This window comes from Amblyomma mixtum, chromosome 9, assembly GCF_055824585.1.
Source record: "Amblyomma mixtum isolate Tamu chromosome 9, ASM5582458v1, whole genome shotgun sequence".
Classification (NCBI taxonomy): domain Eukaryota; kingdom Metazoa; phylum Arthropoda; class Arachnida; order Ixodida; family Ixodidae; genus Amblyomma; species Amblyomma mixtum.
Genome location: NC_143020.1, coordinates 38001417 through 38020949, shown reverse-complemented (window position 1 = coordinate 38020949; position 19533 = coordinate 38001417). Strand labels below are relative to the sequence as shown.

Genomic DNA, 19533 nt, shown 5'->3' with positions numbered 1-19533 from the left:
GTAACCCTCTAGTTTTACGATTAGTTTGGAATGGCATAGGCAGTCGAAGGCTTTAGCAAAGTCGAGTAATATGATGTCAGTTTGGCTGTTCTTGTCAATACTTAAAGCTACGTCTCGATCAACTTCAGTTAACTGAGTAACTGTTGATAAGTCGCGGCGGAATTCATGCTGATGAGGCGATTTGTGCTCTAGAAACTCTGTTATGTGCTTAAAATTATATGTTTAGTAGTTTACATGCGGTACTAGTGAGTATTTGTCTATTTGTACTTTGCCTATTTCAAGGAGTATACGATGTATTGTGCCCATGTTTATATTATGTTTATGTTTCTGAACTAGCATGCTTTTTTTCTTTAGGTTACTTAAGAAAATCTGTCAAACTTTTTCTCAATTTTTCTGTGCTGTGAAGTGTCTAGATTATATGAGCAGCGGTACTTTAAAAAACCGCTTTTAGAAATCTTATCGTTCACTATATTTGATGCATGTAATGCCCACCTATTCAATCCTCAACCAGAGATTGGCAGTATTCCAAATAAATAAGCAATAACAGCCCAGTCGTGACCTGAATAGTATGCCTTTTTGTGTCTATACGGTGGAGCTAAACAAACGCTTAATCACAAGCTAACGCCACAAGCGTAGCCAAGGTGCGACTTTCGCAACACAACTAGGTTTAACCAAAGCTAAGGCACAGCAAATTTTTTTTGCTAGGTGATATAAAGGCACTTTTTTCCGGGCTTATCCGCAATCCATCTAACGCCGTCGCCGAATTCGTCAGCGAGTCGACCATGAAGGAGAACACCCTGGAAGCACGAGCATGCTATTACCGAGAACAGACAAAGTCGCCTCGTCACGACTATAGGATAGCACGAAATTAGGAAAACCTACAGGATGTGATCCGCGACATGGTCTCGAAAGAGCTGCGTCGGCTGCAACGGTCTGCCAACTAGCCTGAAGTTTAGTTTAGTTTAGTTTATGGGGTTTAACGTCCCAAAGCGACTGAGGCTATGAGAGACGCCGTAGTGAAGGGCTCCGGAAATTTCGACCACCTGGAGTTCTCTAACGTGCACTGACATCGCACAGTACACGGGCCTCTAGAATTTCTCCTCCAAAGAAATTCAGCCGCCGCGGCCGGGATCGAACCCGCGTCTTTCGGGTCAGCAGCCGAGCACCACAGCCACTGAGCCACCGCGGCGACCATCGAGCAAATCATCCACACCAACATCACAGCCAGGCGGTAGCGATTTTACGCTGCTCCAGACTGTTGCGGTTACTCTGCACGCTTTACCTCGAAATAAACAGTAGAAGAACTGCTGATTGGGCTGGTTGGTTTAGATTCATAATGATGGTTCAACAGCGCACACACACACAAACCAAGAAAGGCACAAGACAAAAAACATCAGCGCTGGTTTGTGTGTCTGGTCTTTTTCTTAGTCTGTGTGTGTTTGCGCTGTTGAACCACCATTATTATCTCTAAAATTTGTTGTCAGCTTCAAAATGAGCGCGGTCGAGAGCGGCGGGCATTCTCTTTCAGGGCCGCCGAGTGCGCTTGGTGGTACGTAGCCGCTGAGTCATGCAATTCTTTGTGGGCGCATGAATGCCCCAATAAAGTTTTTTTTTTTCATCACCCCTTTCACTGCTTTTCTGAGTCCAGTCACCACTACGTGACACTAGTCTTACACTGTGCAAATGACATGCCAAAGTAGCAAAGATATCGTCGATACAAAACAAAGCTAAGGAAACTTTATTTTTTAAATCGAGTTCTTTATGAGTGGTGTGCCCAATTAGCAATGTGCTTATTACAGACGTTACATAATTTTGTGAATATAACAAATTGCAAAGCACGTATTACAGAAAAAAGAAGGCAAAAAAGAAGTAATGTAGGAAACCTCAATGGATATATACGCCGTTTTGAAGTTACACCAACTACTTTGCGAGGGTGCTTTGCAGTCTCTGGTTATGCTTGTTAAGGAATGGTGACCTTTAAGGTTACGGTTACCTGCCATTACTCAGAGAAAGATGACACAAATGCTCAAAGTGAGGTAAGGGCACTTGAAAAATTATGTAGTTTATTGCCAGCAGTGTTACATGTCAAAGATAATTTTCAGAAAAATTATAACACGTACCGAAGGCTGAAAACAACGACTATAGAATAAGCGAGCTTTAGGCTCGAATCTCAGCAGATGTGCTGTCGGGGTCTGTGCTAGAAATCGCATGTCCGAGGGTCGTACACCTGGTACTTTGGTGACGAGCCACAGTTTTCGTTGTAAATGAACTCACAGCAGTCGTTTGGTGCTTGCAAAGTTCCTCTACGGCGCCAAAGGGAACATCCATTGCCTATTCATTGTAGCAAAATTTTAAGAAAGGAAGCAGAAGTGAAGAATTGAAATTAAACACAGCAGATATAAGCCACGTGTTCGCAAATCTATTGGCGTTTTCGACCCCTGTGATAATCTGTCACTTGCATGCACTAAATCTAAATTAGCGTTGGCTATCCGGTTTGGGCCACCAATTGACGCCTCTGAGTTTTGTGCCCATTGTAAGTAAGGTGTTGCGGCGAACTCCCCCAGAGAAGCACAGGGACTTAGGAATGGTGACAATTTGGTGACCCGATTGCGGTGTCTATACTTGTTATGGCGAAAAGCATTCGCTTGTCCAAAAAACTGTGGTGAATGATTTCATGGACGTCTAGGACTACACGCTTGTTTTATGATCAGTTATTCTTTGAACCTGATACTTTCTCACGGAAATATCGACAGCTGCTTTTGCAGCCATCAATGTGCCGAAATTGTTATCGGCGAGATCATGAGCTCCGTGGCGGAGAAAGCAGGCACTTTGTCACATCCAGAATTGATTGGAATTGTTCTGCCAGACACCAGTCGAAATAAAATTACTTTACAACACTCAAACTCGACGTGCCAGTCCAGTGAATTAGCTTCTTCTCACTAGTTCCGACCCCTTTTATTGCACAGAGCATTGAAAGCAAATTCTTGAAGCGTTAGCTGATTGTTTCAGCTGGTTTACAAACAAAGGAAAAAGGCGAGTGCTGGCACATTTCTTCGCTGATTCTAATATGCCATGCCGAACATTTTCGAGATATATGTGGTCTCTATAGTCAAGCCTGTTCTTAAGAATATTTATCATAAAAACGCAATGAACGTTACTTGCTATGATAAACAAAAGGTCCGAATAATCTGTGGCCATCGTATTGTACTCCAGTATAGGCGTTTTTGTTTCTTTTACCTTTTCCGATATACCTCGACTTCCTGACACCGTTGCGCCGGAAACAACTCCAAACCGTACCATCGTTAAAGCGTCGTAGTCGCTGTTTCCGTGAATATGAAGTAATATCTGCTAGGGGCGTCAAAAACAAATCATCTGCATGAAACCTTTGCGCATAGTCGTTTTTGCTCTAAACCAATATACTAGCTCGTGCCACAGCATTCTACACATTGGGCAACAGCACCTGTCATATTTGCAATCGGGTGGAAAAATATTCAAGAAGTGTTTTTTTAAAGGCGAACACTATCCTTTTAACGGAAGCCTGAAATATGCTCCTGCTTGTCTCTGCGCATTATGAAGTACTATCAACGTTGACGAAAATAATTAATTTTGGTCCTATCCGAGGCCAAATATGCACATGCGCACTTTAATAAAGAAAGGGTATTGTTGGTACTTTCAGTGAGTGGTTGTCATTATTAACTTTATTGAAATTGGAAGACGCTCTTGAAGAATGGAACAAGCTGTCTTCCGATGTCATTATGTCCATTGACTCTATTTACAAATTGTTGGCATCTACCTCATAGGCGTATTTCGCATTTATGTCTGTTTGCTAGAAAGAGTTGAACATGTCTCCTTGTATTTTGCTCACTTAAGTTTCGCACGATGAGTTCATAACCGCAATTCTGTATTCTTTTCGCTTGTGCTGCTAGCGCCCACTTAGAGCCTGCACTATTTGTTAAAAATATAATAACTAAGTTCGTTCAGGTTTCTAAGCACTTACCGTCTGCGGTGTAGCGATGACGAAAAACAACACAGCTTGAACAGTCAACGTAGATTGCGTATAAATCTTGGAGAGCCGCATTTTCTGATTACATAAAAATAAAAAAAAATGTAACACTCCCTGAACCTTCCTTTAAAGAAAATATAGCGCTTCACTCTAGGCAATAACGTGTACTTAGAATTCTTCGGTTCCTAGCATATACCACTGTCTAACCAAAAAATTATAATGACATCTACTATAACGCTTATTTCACTTTAAAGCGCTCCTTGGGCAATTTATTCTCACAAAGTGTGAATATTATATCTAAGTTGCAGCCTCTCTGTAAAAACTTAATATTAAACACTAAGAACCTTGTCCTAAAACTGCACATAATCTTTTTGCGTAAATTTTAGATAATTAAATCACATGAGGAATGCCTGAAATCATTGCCTTTAACTGCACTTGAGTAGTCACCTGTGTGTATTTTAACATCCAGAGCGCGAAAAAAATGTCAATGCAGAATTAGATAAGCTCTCGAAAGGGCAAAGTTCACGCGGAAATATTCGACTAGGCTATTAGGAGCGTTTCTCTCTCAATTTTAGCGGCGATGTTTAGCTAGACTGCGTGGCGTTTTCCTGCCGCGTATTAAGTACGCATGGACATGTTTTAAATGTGCTCAGGTCTCAGCACGTGACCAATGCGCAAAGACGACACCATTCCTGTTTTCTACATGGCAATACGTAATCGTGCCTAATGCCGTGGCTTTCCCAGAGTAAGGTGCATATATAACTTTGGAATCCATTCTCTGATTGGTTAAGGAAGTCTGGATCCGATTAGGACTAATCAGGAACAAGCATGGAAGTTCTCTTTTTTTTAAGTTTCGGACATTTAAAGAAGAAGGTGAAGACTACCTACTGCCCAGCCTTAGCGTTACTGTGAAGTTTGTAGTCAGTCATGCTCAGTTATTCTAGCGTGTGCGAACGGGAGCAATGCGGTATTAGGCTTTAATCTGTACATGAACCTTTTCACGTCGCTACAATCTGGTGACACTTAAAGCAACTGGTACTATGTCGCCTCGAAGGTTTTTTAGAAAATAGTAAAAAAGAAAAACTATATTTGTTGTAATTAGATGAAATTTAAGGAAATCTATAAAGCTTGAAACCAAACCTTTTGAAGATTTTGTTTTTGTGCTGGCAATAAAATCAGTGACGCAACATCCTATTCCAACCACGTTCATGTTAAGGCTTCTCCCAATTTTGCGTTGTGCGTACAATCATGATGATGACATCATGTTGTCCAAGATTTCCGACTTCTGGCACGGTGTGAAATGCTTCGAAGCAAAACTCCGCTTGCTCACCTGCGATAGGGCTTGTTTTCTTTGTTTCGACTAAGCGTTCATTCCTTGAAAATTTATTACTATTTGTTAGAAAGCCATTATTCCCTCTCATGAGCGTAGGTTTGTTTGGTATATGGAGACGAATGAAAAATTTCGCCACTATAATAGGCAATTGTTTTTTTAAATTCTAAAATATGATTTCCCGTAGTTCCCTTTAAAGTTTTACACACTAAATTTAATTATAGTCGCAGCATTCATAAAAAATGAAGCATAGAGTTCACAATTGCATTTAAAATGACTAATTTCGAACGTTTTGGTTGCTCCAGCACATAACAGGAAAACGTTCGGGAACTTACAAGACTATGTACTCACCGTCATCAGGAATGAACTTGTGTATGTTTTTCCCTTTGTAACAACGTGGAGAGCTCAGTTTACAGCTCCCGGTCCTATGAAAAGAAGAGAATCACACTTCGCGGTATTTCGCGTCCTTCGCTTAAGTTTCACTTCTTTCGAAGGTGAAGCTGGCAGTTACCCTTGTTTTGTATATCCTGATTTGCGTCAGCCTACGCACAGACTACGTTTTCGACCATTTTGTTATGGAAAGATCCTCGCGTGACTTCTTACTTCAGCAGCAGACAGCGCAGTCCGATTGCATACAATCTACTTGTACAAAACCCGTTTTTATTTTGCTCAGTTAGAAAGGTAAAAGCAGTGGCTTCTTTTTGTAATAAAGCTATTTATCGTATGAGGGTTCTACAAACTTTATCCCGGCAAATGTTTTGAAGCACTTTTCAGTGCGAAAGAAACGCTGTTATTTTGTTTCGCTATATGCACATTGCACAGTTTTTTACGCGTCTCCTAATTCTCCCTGCAGAGGCTAAGTACCTAATAATACCGCTGTCAGGAGACCTTTTACTATTCTTGCGTTTAGTAGGAAAGTTGTATAGGGATTTTTCACGTACCGACTAAGGCTATTTCAAGGTGCTGCTACTGTAGAAGTCATGCCTTTCCTTCTGTCATCTGTTGTATGCCTAAGTTGCGAAATGAAGAATTGAAATCAAACTGAATAATTCTGCGACTACAATGAGTGGCGCGAAGTCGATACCAAAATTTTTTACACCACTCTACAACTTGACTTCATTTTATACCTCAACGACCCTTGTTAGACGGTATTACATAAGGGGTGGGGCATGCAGAAATGAAAGTACCACTAATTCTCTAGAAAGTTATGCAAATAAAAGGTTTTCATTGCGCAAGAACATGTCAAATTAGTTCAAGAAACTGAGATGGACAGCTGACAGCAACGACATGTCTTCCACTCGGAAGAAGTGAGATGAACTGATTTCTTTTCTGACACCAACGCTCAATGAAAAAACGAAGGCGAATGAATGATTGTCACACAGCTCATATCGAATGCACAGTGCTGATACCGCAACCATGATGCTCGGGTAATAACACTACCTGCCATACCTACGGAGCGGCGGCCCTGTGAGATGTGTGAGGAAATTTCACATGCACATTTATACTATAGCCTCTGTCTTTGCCCAAGCCGGAGATGCTGAGATGAAAATTAGAGCAACTGTCGAATATACAATACACAAAATCACAGAAAACCGCTACGTTCAACGTGCTAACGAAGACTAAGATCCCCACTTGTGATGAGTCAAAAATATATATCGCATTAATGGGGAGAAAACATCGATGTAGCAGTAGCGACATTAGAAGAGCGAATTCAGAAAAGGAAATAATTAATTTGCGCTGTTAGCACTGTGGTTTAAGATATGTGTTTTTATAATGCCGAGAACTTAAAGTCCTCTGATAGGTCTTTCCCCAGTTTTTACATTTCGAGGGAAAGGCGATAAAGGAATAAATTAGTCCAGGCGAAACAATGTGTTAAAAATGCTACAGTGCGTGCCGTGAGCCTTTGAATGAGCGGTATTTAAAACGGGCGAGCTATAAAGGTAGTTCTCTCGGCTTAGCATGTAAACGAAAATTTTCAGGTATCAAACCTTATGTTTTGATTGGAAAGTGAGACATTTTTGGGGTGCCAGAACAGCAGATGTGGAATGAATATTTGTTGTGTAGGCTCTAAAAACCTGCCAAATCATTCTATTCAGTGAGGAGGGAGCGACCATGTTGTTAGCTGGAGTCACCATATTCTCTGCCACAAACACTATGTTCCCTGTATGCAGCTAAAAACTACTAACGGCATTTCAAAACGGCAGCAATTTCCAAGGAGCTCAGAGTTGTCCAGTAAACGGGGTTCGAATTCTAGGCCTCTGATGCCTCTCTGTAACCATTAATGAAAGTGAAGATACGGCCTTGGTTTACTGGTTTGGATAAAATTCCATCGGTGAGGATGCGAAGCGCATATAAGTTGCATGTAGCGTACACTATGTACTTTGTCCATTCTGGCGGCGAGGAAAGAGCTGCTTTCGGGTGAAAACATCAGACTGTTTGTCCTTTATTTTCCTATCACAGCTGTGATAATTCTATAACTTTATTCTTCCAACTTTCAAACAAAATCTAATCAGGAACTCCATTACTATCGCCGAGCTAAAAAAATGGCTTGGCTTAGCTTATGGTTAAGCCTAGGATGCGAAGCATAACGCCGGCGGAGGCTGCGCGTCCGCAAGCGAGCGCACGAGTTGAGCCCCAGCTTTCACAGCTGTTATGACGTCAGCGCCCCTAGCGGAAGGAGCGGGTAGTTAGGCCGCCGGTGGAGTCTGCGCGTCCGCAAGCTAGCGCACGAGTTGAGCCGCAGCTTTCACAGCTATTGTGACGTCATATCACGTGGTGCGCCGATGTAGGTCAAGTGCTAGCTACGCGGCCGCGCGCGGCGCAGCAAGGAAGAGCTCGGTTGTGCGGCTAGTATGCTTCGCATAAAGAAACTATCCATCGAGACGACTCACCAAATAAAAATGAAGTAAGTCTGAGGCATTAAGGCCTCGGTACGAATGCATAATGGTTAGATCAGTGGCAAGAAAAGGGAGGCACAGGGAACAAATTGGTGGCACATGCGCTGCTACTCAGCAAGGGACGAAGGTCGGACTTTAGTTGAAAATGAGCGCCTGTGTTGTCGGCGTACTGTTTTGCTTCGCACTGCTAGAACAGCCTGCAAGAGATTGTGATCTACTGCAAACAACTGGTATATTGTGGAGACGCGTTTTCGTAGCCGAGAGCTTTCTGTGCTTACGTTGATCCATTCTGTCCGAAAGTAAAAGTGACTTGAGAGGTGAAATTTTCGTAGGTTCCATATCTGTGAAACTTGAGACACTTGGATGAGCCACCGAAGTCTGGATCAGCGTAGTAGTTCCTGTGCATGCAGATCCATTCACCTACATCTGGGTAGCACTGGAAACATGGAAAGGAACGGAGCTGATGCCTGATACAGCAAGATTAATATGTGCGCATTTGGAGCTTTCGTTTAACATGGAGGCGAGAAATTGCTAGCTTCGTACATGTTTATATCTGACTTGCAATACTGCAAAATAAACTAATGCAGTTCTCGCTTTGACTTCTTCATAAGTTTGAAATCGCCCTTCCATCGGCTACATTTCTGCTACATTAGGTGTTTGAGTGGCTGCCCTCGGAGGTGGTGGTTCCATGCTCGGTCACTGATCTAGGGTCATTTTTCTTACTCTGCGAAGCTCATAGCAAAGCTGCAGAGCTTTCTCTTTCAGCATTATTACACCGATAATTAGGACCTCAATCAATAATTACTTGAGAATTCAGCTTTTGTATGGGCGGCTCGTCGTATTCTTTGTTTTTAATAAGCTAATGCCGCAAAAAGCGGCGTGGTAAGTTTTTCAACTCTAAATTTAATATCACTGAAATCTTGAGGTTATCTCTTATTGAGTAAACCTTCTGGATAACTGGCTGACACTGAATTGGCAAGAAGGTTAAATCTGCCTTCATTTTAAAGTGAACTATATCACTGAATGTCTAACAAGTAACATACTGTGTGCTAACGGGCCAAAAACGTCACCGATATCGCACCTTGTAATAACAATCTTCCATGCTGCATTCTTTCCTCAGTTCTTCACAAATAAAAATGCGCTAGGTGTACCGTACCCCTGATTTTATATTCAAGTGGGATGGAAAGTATGCAGCAGCTGCATCTTACCGGTACTCACCTATGGGGCAGAAACGTGGAGGCTAACAAAAAGAGTTTAGCTTAAGTTAAGGACAACGCAGCGAGCTATGGAAAGAAAAATTATAGGTGTAACGTTGAGAGACCGGGAGCGGACGTAGTTGGTGAGAGAATAAACGCGAGTTAAGGATCTTCTAGTTGAAATCAAGAGAAAAAGGTGGGCTTGGGCAGGACATGTAATGCGAAGGCAAGATAACCACTGCTACTTAAGGGTAACGGAGTGGATTCCAAGATAAAGCAAGCGTCGCAGAGGGCGGCAGAAAGTTAGGTGGGCGGATGAGATTAAATGGGTTGCGGGAATACGACGGCCGCAACTGGAGAAGGGCAGGGTTAATTGGAGAGAGAAAGAGAAAAGGACGGAAAGGCAGGGAGGTTAACCAGGCGATGCCCAGTTGGCTACCCTACACTTCGGGAGGGGAACAAAGGGGAAAAAAGGAAAAAGAGCGGCAAGGAAATGAGTTGTCTAAGTGTCCAGCGACCACTATGTCACAGAGACAGAGGGCGCGCACTGAAAATTTAAAGATTATAGGCGGGAATGCAACCCCGAGTCTCTTAAGAAAGTCAGGAGCGCTTTCACCGCTTTCCGTTGTCTGGAAGATTGTGTCCAAGGCCCCAGAGCGTTAGACTCTGTTAAAGGACGCGAGTCCAAGCGGAGCAGAAGCACTTAGGAAACCGCGCTCTCACTCAAAACGAGGGCAGTCACAGAGGAGGTGGCTGATCGTTTCGTCACAACCGCACTGGTCACACGCAGGAGAGTCAGCCATTGCGATGAGATGGGAATAGGCGTTTGTGAACGCCACTCCCAGCCACAGGCGGCACAACAGCGTAGTATCACCGCGGAGGAGGCCGAATGGTATATGATGTTGGAGCAAGAGGCTGAAGTGATGCGAGCGGGGTGTCCAACCTCCAGGGGCAGACCACGACGTTACAGTCAGGTTTCGGGCGAGCAGTTGAAGGTGCCTTGCTGCGTCAGCTCTTGTAAGTGGTATGCGGACAGTGTTGGTTGTATCGTGAGCCGATCGAGCAGCATCGTCAGCTAAGGTGTTACCAACAATGCCGCTATGGCCTGGTACCCACTGGAAGATGATTTCATGATCTTGTTCGATTGCCTGGTGGTGCAGATATCGTATCTCCGCTACAAGTTGCTCATGGTCGCTGTCTCAAGGCAGATCGGAGACATTGTAGGGCAGATTTTGAATCACAAAAAACATCCCATTTTTGAGGTGATTGTTGTGAGATATACTGTACCGCCGAAAGAAGTGTGGCCAATTCTGCTCCAGTAGAGGTAGTCCGATGCGAAATTTGTTGGTGAATTTGAGTTTGTCGCGCAGGAACGACCACAGCGCAAGCAGAACTAGTAGAGGTTAGTGATCCATCCGTATAGACGAGAGTACGGTCCCAATATTCGAAGTGGAGCATGGACAGTGTCAATTGATTAATGGCTGGCGTCGATAGATTTGATTTCTTCGCTATCCCCGGAATAGCAAGGCGCACACATGGGAGCCGCATACACCACAGAGGAGAGGGAGGTAGTGCTGCCGGGGTGAACTGTTGTGGGATCGACGACTGCTGCGTTGTTATCACTTTTGCAAATGCAGAATGTGCTCTCTGCAGTGGCAGACGCGCAAGGTGATAATGTGAAATCCTTGAAATATGACGGATGTGCATTCGCAAGCAGTCTAGGACAATATAAGTAGAGATCGGGTGGTATTTGGCGAGTGCAATGCTTCCCGGTGTTGATGCGCTTCGAGGGAGACCTAGGCATGTGCGAAGGGCCTGACCCTGCACTGTCTGGAGGGCACGCATGTTAGTCTTGGACGTCTTTGTGAGTACAGGTGTACTGCACCGCAAGTATCCCAGAAATAGAGCTCTGTACAACTCCAGCATTGACTGGACCGACGAGGCCCATGGTTTTCCACCCAGAAGTCGGAGTAAATGAGCGATAGATGTTAGCTTTTTTTTCAGTAGAGTGCAATGCGGGCTCCATGATAAGTTACGGTCGATCAGGATCCCTAGGAAACGATGAGTTTGCAGTAAGAAATGATGTGACCGTCGATGCGTACCGGATATGGAATCATACATCTACGTGCAAATGCCACTAGCGCGCACTTTTCCGGTGAAACGCTGAGACCTTGCTTCTGGAGATACGAAGAAGTGATCGATGCTGCCCGCTGAAGTCTTGCACGCACCTGTAGACGCGTCAAAGAGGAGGCCCAAATGCAGATGTCTTCGGCGTACATACACACCTGGACGGTGTTGGGAAGGTTCTCAGGGAGGGCGATGAGTCAGATTAAACAAAGTAGGGCTAAGGACACCGCCCTGGGGCACGCCACAGTAGCTGTAATGCGCAGGCGTCGGGCCATCTTCACACTGGATAAAAAATGATCTTTTGGACAGATAGCCCTCTATCCACGCAAACATCCGACCACCGATGCCCACAGTTTCCAGCGCATCAAGGATGGCCTCATGGGTCACGTTGTCGTAGGCACCTTTCACATCCAAGAAGAGTGCCACTGACAAACGTTTCAATGGCTTCTGTTTTTGAACCGTGGATACGAGATCAACGACGTTGTCAATAGAAGAGCGACCCCGCCTGAAGCCGGCCATAGTGTCGGGGTATATTTTGTAGTGTTCAAGGTACCACTCAAGGCGCGACAAAATCATTTTCTCCATGACCTTTCCTACGCAACTGGCCAAAGCTATTGGCCTATACGATTAGAGCTCGACTGGAGATTTCCCTGGTTTTAGTAGGGGTATCAGTGGACTCGATTTCCATTCTTGAGGAACAGCACCGTCGAGCCACGAGTCGTTGTAACGTTTGAGGAGCTCTTCTCGTGCGTCGTGGCCAAGGTGGGACAGCGCAGCATATGTGATTCCATCTGGCCCTGGTGAAGACGAACGCCGACATCCTGCAAGAGCAGCGTCGAGTTCCTCGCGAGAAAAAAGGACATCCATGGCTGAGACCCGTGAGGCAGGAGGAACACGCCGGGAACTCGAAGCAGTTGGTACACCAGCAATTTTCCTGCAGTAGTCCGTTGCTACCTCAGACTGCTGTCGATCTTGATAGACAGCCAACGCATAGAAGGGTTGTCTTTGCTGCGGAAGCGTACGGAGGCCCCGCAAAGTACGCCATATGAGGGACATGGGCTTGCGGGGATCCAAGTGCTGACAAAAGGACCTCCAGCGCTGGTTCGCCAGCTGATCCATTCTTCGTTTGATTTTTTTCTGCGTACGTCTCGCTTCCCGTAGACCATTTAAGCACTTGGTTCGTCTGTATCGCTTTTCTGCTCTCCGCCGAAGAGCTCGCAGGCGTTCTAGTTCAATATCAAAATCACTGCGTATTCGTGAGGACGTGATGTGACTTCTCGCAACATTCATAGCATTAGCTATAGTGTGCTCCAGCCTGCCAGTGAGGGCTTCTTTGCTCATCCCCTCCATATCTTTTCGAAATACTGCCCAGTCAATTCGCGCGAGTTGGGCTGGGGAGGACGCACCAAGGCCGTTTATTTTGAGGTAGGTAGGAATGTGGTCACTTCCATGGGTCTCCACATCACAAAACCAGCGAACACTGCGGTGCAACGACCTTGAGACTAATGTCAAGTCCAGGCAGCTGCTATAGTGACAGCCGCGCAGGTATGTCGGACAGCCGTCATTCATAACATACAGATCATTGTCGGAAGCAAATAACGCCAGATGCCTTCCTTTGGTGTTAATTCTGGTGCTTCCCCATAGCAAATGGTGGGCGTTAAAATCGCCAGTAATGATCCAAGGAGCACGGGTTTCTTCCATGATGGCCTTCAGCCTTTCGCAGTCTAATTGAGAGGAGGGTTACACATATGCTGCAATCAGTGTGAATTCTAGCGTTTTTGTCTTGATTAAGAAACACGCGTATTGATTGTCATTGTTAGGTGGAACTGAGCAGCAAACATATGTCATATCAGTGCGGAGGTATACCAAGACTTGGCTGCGCTCCCCGCATGTAGGGGCGAAAAAAGATTCGTACCCGGAGAGCCTGATTGCTTCTAATAATTTGGGCTCGCAGATTACCAATATCGGGAAGTAGTTAGTGAATACGTAAGGACGAAAACTTGACATTCGCGACCTCAGACCTCTTGCGTTCCATTGGAAGATCGTGGCGCCTCTGACTTCCTCACGAAAGGAGGGAAGGTGGCCAGCCATTATAGATTAAAGTCCTTGAAGTGCTGAACACAAGGAGTCCAGCACTAGTAAAACGCTTCGAGCAGTTGGGGATCGCAGATCCTGTAGGAGAGGCCGAATTGCGTTGACCACGGTCTTTAATCACGAGGGTTTGGCGGTCTTGCTCCGGGAGCCCGTCTGCAGCGGCCGACGTGCTCAGCGATGGGAGCTTACGTGGAGGGGCCTCAGGAGGACATAATGGCGGAAGCGCTGGCCACGGATCGGAACCTGATGACATCTGGCCACCCTTGTCCACAAAGGGCGGACGGAGCACACTGGGGCGAGGTGGAACAGGAGGTGGAGGAGGGCGAGCAGGAGGCGCCAACAGCGCGTCGTTGCGGCTGCCATTGGCAGCAGCCTGTCTGGATTTCCTCTTGCGTCTCTTGCGAACGACCGCGGCGGCTTCGCGATGCGTCGAGTTGTCTCGGACCATTTATCTTAGGACAGCACGCTCTTCTTTTAGCCGCGGGCAGTCTCTAGATGAGGCGTCATGGGGACCGTTGCAGTTTGAACACCTGAGAATTTGTGCTGTGCATGTCTCAGAATCATGAGGCTCGGCACACCGGGAACACACACTCGCGTTGCCGCAGACTCTGCTAACATGGCCCAGTTTCATACAATTCGTGCATTGTAGGGGCTTTGGTATGAATGGCCGTACTGCGCGACGAAAAAGGCCTACCTTCACATGTGACGGGAGGCTGTTGCCTTTGAAGACAATCTTGACACAGCGAGATTTCCCAAGACGTGAAACTCGGAGAATCACGGTGCCTTCGTTTCCTGGCTATACAAGTATGGGCAGATCTTCTTGCGTGATCGTCTCATCGACGTCATAGATGACGCGAGAAGAAACGGCCTCGCCGAGCGGGATAACTGTACGGACCGACATGCCTCCGAGTTCATTGATGGCCTGCAGTGATTCGAGTGCTGGCATGATGGACGTCAACAGCAACAACGTTTTTGCGCGAGTTCACGCGAACGTCTTTACTTTCGTTCGGCACAAGGGCCTCAAGTTGCATTGAGACAGCTTGCCTGTTAAGCCGCCTCATTTTGTGGGATCGATGCGCAGGCAGGATGAGAATCGTATGCTTCGATGCTTGGCCAGTTGTCTTCACCGTGGACTGGCTCGATGAGGAGCTGGCTCTTAATAGTCTTCTTTTTGTCCTGCGGCTGAGGTATGTCTCAAATTCGCCTTCGGTACTGTCCTCGCTGAAGTACTCTATGGTGTCCTCGCTGTTGGGGTCACTGGGAAGGCTGCAACGCTTCCTCGAGAACTCGAGGAAGGAGCCGGCAGTCCGGTCGGATGCCCAGGAGGATCCACATCCATCGCCGTACGACCGGGGCGGCGTCCCCGCAATACACAGACAAAATACACTAACAAACGCTGGAGACGGATAGAAAGCGATTCCACCAAGAACATTCCAAGAGAGACATGGGAGAAGCCTTGGGTGTAGTCAGTGTAGTGCCTTGGGTGTAGTGCTTGGGTGTAGAAGCAGTGGGTGTAGTCAGGCTGATTATGATCATGATGATAATGATGGATGGGACCGACCTTTCGGCAGATAGATATGTATGTATAAGAAAGGAGCGCGCTAGTTAACATTCATTATATTAAAAAGTATCGATACTTAGTCGCATACGATGCGTTCTAGCTACACTGCGTTATTGTAGCAAAAATCGGCACTCTAGTGCTTTTACTTCATCTCAGGATGTGCTAATGCGTCAGAAGCCTAAATCCAATAGTTTCCTACCTGGCGAATCTGACCACTTATTTGAGCACGGCCGCCGCTCAGCTTCGCCCTCGAGAAATATTGCACGACTAAAAGAAGGGCATCATCGTTGCAATGCTAGTATTTTTACCCCACCAGGGTGCCTCAGTGCTTATGCGATCGGCTGTTGACCCAAAACGCGCGGGTTCAATCCGGGCCGCGGCCGTCGCTTTTCGAAGCAGGCGAATGCTAGGCGCCCTTGTGCTTTGTGATGTCCGTGCGCGTTAATGAACCTCAGGTGCTAGAAACTACCGGAGCTCTTCACTACGGCGTCCTTCGTAGCCTGGGCCACTTTGATGAGTTAAACACCCATAAATCATAAGGAGGAGAGCCAAATCACTCACCTTGCTCAGGTCTTGGTACTTTTGCAGGTCGCTGCGATCTTCAGGATAGTTCGACCAGTACGCGAGGGCTCCTAGCCTTTGCGCGACAAGAGCGGCAAGAGCCGCGAACAAGATCTTAGCTTTGCCACCCTCCATTGTTTGTTCGCTTGAAGAGCGCGGGGCACTATGAACATTGATGATTTACCTTTGAAACGTCCGCCTACAGGACCGTACATGAGTCGCTTTCTGCCACATCACTGACAGCTACGCCAGTGCTTTCATAGTTATGGGCCTAAAATACACGAGAAAAGGCTCGCAGGAAACCCTTTGAGTTCACCGGCTTAATAACCGTAAAAAAAGGTTGCTTTAAGCTGTAAAACTGTAAAGGTGGTCGTCGTGTATGCGTATATACAGTATTCACCAGCTTGTGAATTGTTTTCCACGTGTAGAGAGGACGCTGAACTCAGCCGCCCGCATGAATCCCAGTGAATACATTGAAGCAGCTTTTAAAGTTTTCAAGCCTCTTCTGTGACAAGATACTAAAGCATAAGGATTGCCTGTTCGAAAAACGATGGCCATTTCATATATTTAAAATTTTTTCGCATCGGTGTGTCATTTAAGAAGTGGGAGTTACATTGGGTAAATGTCCCACTAGATTTGTCTACCCCTTCAAAAATTGCGTCCTCGTACTTTGGAACAATGCTGAAATTATGCGATTATTGTCATTATTGACATTATTACTTCTGGCACCGGACACAAAACAAAAACTTTTCAGACTCACTATTGCGCAAACCTACGTAACGATGTCGGTATTATAGCATAATGTGGACGAAGGCGATGAAAGTTTCAAATCTGCCCTCCGTAGATGTCATCATCGAGCTTGTCCACACTCTTAAGACGCAGGTGAGTACATCACCATTTTAAACACAACCTTAAGAAGCTAGCGAAGCCTTTGCTACAGGCTTTCTATTTGTTCTAATCTGAGTATCGTGGAACTATATATATATATATATAACTGGAGGTGGATACGGTGTCGGTTTGAATCCTTGTCGCAACTTATCCTCGAACCTGACTGCCTCATGTAACCTATGTAAAAAGGGAAAACGTATGGCAGCCCCCGGAACGCTGTACAACAAAAGGTTGCGTCTCAGTTTTGGTGCGGCATCTCTCGTGAAAGCCAGCGGCGCACAGACGTTGGGCAGTGGGGAATATACGTATTTTGAAGAAGGACGTGTATATGGTTGTATGAAATGCTACTGCATAGCTTGCTGTCTGGCTCGCGCGACAGCTTGATGACGTCATATTACTTTTCTTTGTATCGCTTGGATTTTGTGTAGCATGTGCGAGCGCACGCATGCACGCCGCGGTTTTTTTTTAGTAATATGACTAACAAGGCCTTCGCAGTAAAAGAGTAAATCAGTAGCCTTGGTCCATTATCAGCATGTCACCAATCTCTGTGATTTTTAGAGTTCAATCCATTGTGAGCCACGGGCTTAAATTAGCAACACCAAAGTACCCTTGCAGAAAGCAGCATTTACTAGCATTTGATCGAATGAACCGTTCATATCTATTGCAAGCGACTGAAGCCCTGGTTACAAACAGGACTCAAAGGGGAGCTTATATTAAAGAGCCAAAGAGCACGAGCAAATGGGATGGCTGAGTAACCGGACGCATGCGCGGAAAGTCCGCAGTATAGAACAAGAATGCATTTCTGAATTTAAAGGAGATCTAAACAATAAAAAACAAACGTGCTGTTAAACTACTTAAAATTTTGTGCCATGATGTGCCTTTAGATGAAATTTACGCAAGTTAAATGCCCGGATGTTCTCGAAATTTCCAAGGTACACATATGTTTCTGTAAATACTGCGGTCCTAAAAAGAAGTATGACAGCATTCGCAGTGCCGCATAGGGCAGTTTTGAGAAACATTTTCAATGCCTAAATTTTTAATGCTCGAGCCGATAATTTAAAGCAATGTCGTACTTTCGCGTCTGTGATAGCAGACAGCATGGTGAAGTTTTCGTGCAAAGGATACCGCCCGCTAGAGGTCGAAACGTTAAGAGCACACACGTGTTCTTGTTCAGAAACGAGCTTGCAGTGCGGCGGCCGCAGATAAACTCCACAGCTGCAATTGAAACGCTACAACCGCAAAGCTGCTCAATGGAGACAACAAAAATATACCTGGATATGTCCTCCGCCATACGGCTGCTTATATTCTGCTAGTAGAGACTGAACTTTTCGTTTTTTTTAAATAAAAAATGAGCGAATGTTTCCAGCATTCATTACTGAGCGCGTTGTTTGTATTTTTTTTGCTCTCTGGTAATTGTCTGCGGAGAAATTACTGTTGTTGGTCGAATATTGTGGTACTGGTGTGTGAGAAAAACTAATAGGTTATCTGAGCATTTTTGGTCTCCTCGAGACTATGGTGCATGCATTCGCACGTAGAGCACTGTGAATGATGAAGGGTGCACGAGCTGCCATAAAAAAAAAGGAAACGCAAGTTTATTCAACATCTCAGCTGTCACGCTCCGCTGATTTGTTGCGCAAGATTCAGCAAGAGGTGAGATGGGGGCAGGGGCATCAAGTAGTCAACCTGTGTACTGTGCACGGATGCAGCCGCACAGTCCTCGTGATAGCCAGGAGACAACTAACATATTTGTGACACTTATCTTGGGTACCACGTCAGCGCCATTAGATGTAATGGAGAAGCCTACTTAACCAAGAAGCAGCCCTAGGCGTTGTACAACGAGAACAAACAGCCAGTTTTATGCAGACGGCCAAAAGATGGAGCTGCGCGGTCTGCTCAGGTGTGTTCAGCAGCGGAAACATTTGCTAAAGCGCACTACTCTACCTAATAGAGCGGTACCAGGGTGTCACCATGCTCCTCTCTTCAGTGCATTGTTAATCTGCCCGACTGTTTGACCGAGTATAGCGCCTACTCAAAACTAGCAACGTGATTCGTGCAAAGCATCTTATTCGGTTAAAACCAGGTGTTTTAAAATAATTTCGTGTTTTTTTACTGTTCTTTTTCTGGTAGAACCAAGGAGACAATGCCATATGTGTTACGCAATGCACATACTCTCGATGTTTCACATCAACTATTCGGTTTTGCTCGTTCGAACTAGAGTGAGAGGAATATGAAATATATTGTAGGACTGAAGGACGCTGGTAGGCTTCCTGCTTCCATCCTGCTCCGACCGATCCCCTCTGTGAATAACCCCCCGTGCGTGCTAAGCACGTAACAGTTTGGTGAGAGGTGCCGGGTATCGACCACGGAGCATTCCATTTACCGAAGGAGCCGTAGACTCGTAGGCTTCCCACCACTGCCATCAGACATGCCTGGAGACGACAATGCCGAGCAACCCGGGACATCCACAGCGAACAACTGGCCACATTACCGAGAGCCCCGCACATTTTTTGGAAAACCTGAAGAGGACGTTGACGAGTGGCTGAAACACTACGAGCGGGTGAGCAAATACAATCGCTGGAACGCTGCTACCAAACTGGCTAACGTGGTGTTTTTCCTTGCCGCCACTGCCCTTGACTGGTTCGACAATCATGAGGATACACTGAGTTCATGGGCAACCTTTACGACCGAAATCAAGAAAAATTCTGGGAATGAATCGGCAAAAAAGAAGCGTGCGGAACAGACATTGCTTCACCGCGCGCAAGTACCCGGAGAAACTTGCACGGCATACATCGAAGCCATCTTAAAGTTATGCAAGCTAGTTAACTCCAGTATGCTTGAAGAAGACAAAGTCGGCCACCTTCTAAAAGGAATTGCGG

At 45.7% G+C, this 19533-nt stretch overlaps 1 protein-coding gene across 1 annotated transcript; it reads right to left on the bottom strand.

Moving 5' to 3' along the window:
- Positions 1–2197: 2197 nt before the first annotated feature.
- Positions 2198–15904, bottom strand: LOC149328778 (uncharacterized). The gene is made up of 5 exons (XM_089559087.1): positions 15770–15904; positions 8509–8666; positions 5685–5758; positions 3998–4081; positions 2198–2331 (listed from the first exon to the last, which is right to left on the bottom strand). Exons 1-5 carry the CDS (start codon positions 15902–15904, stop codon positions 2198–2200), a joined length of 585 nt encoding a protein of 194 aa, XP_089415213.1.
- Positions 15905–19533: the final 3629 nt, after the last annotated feature.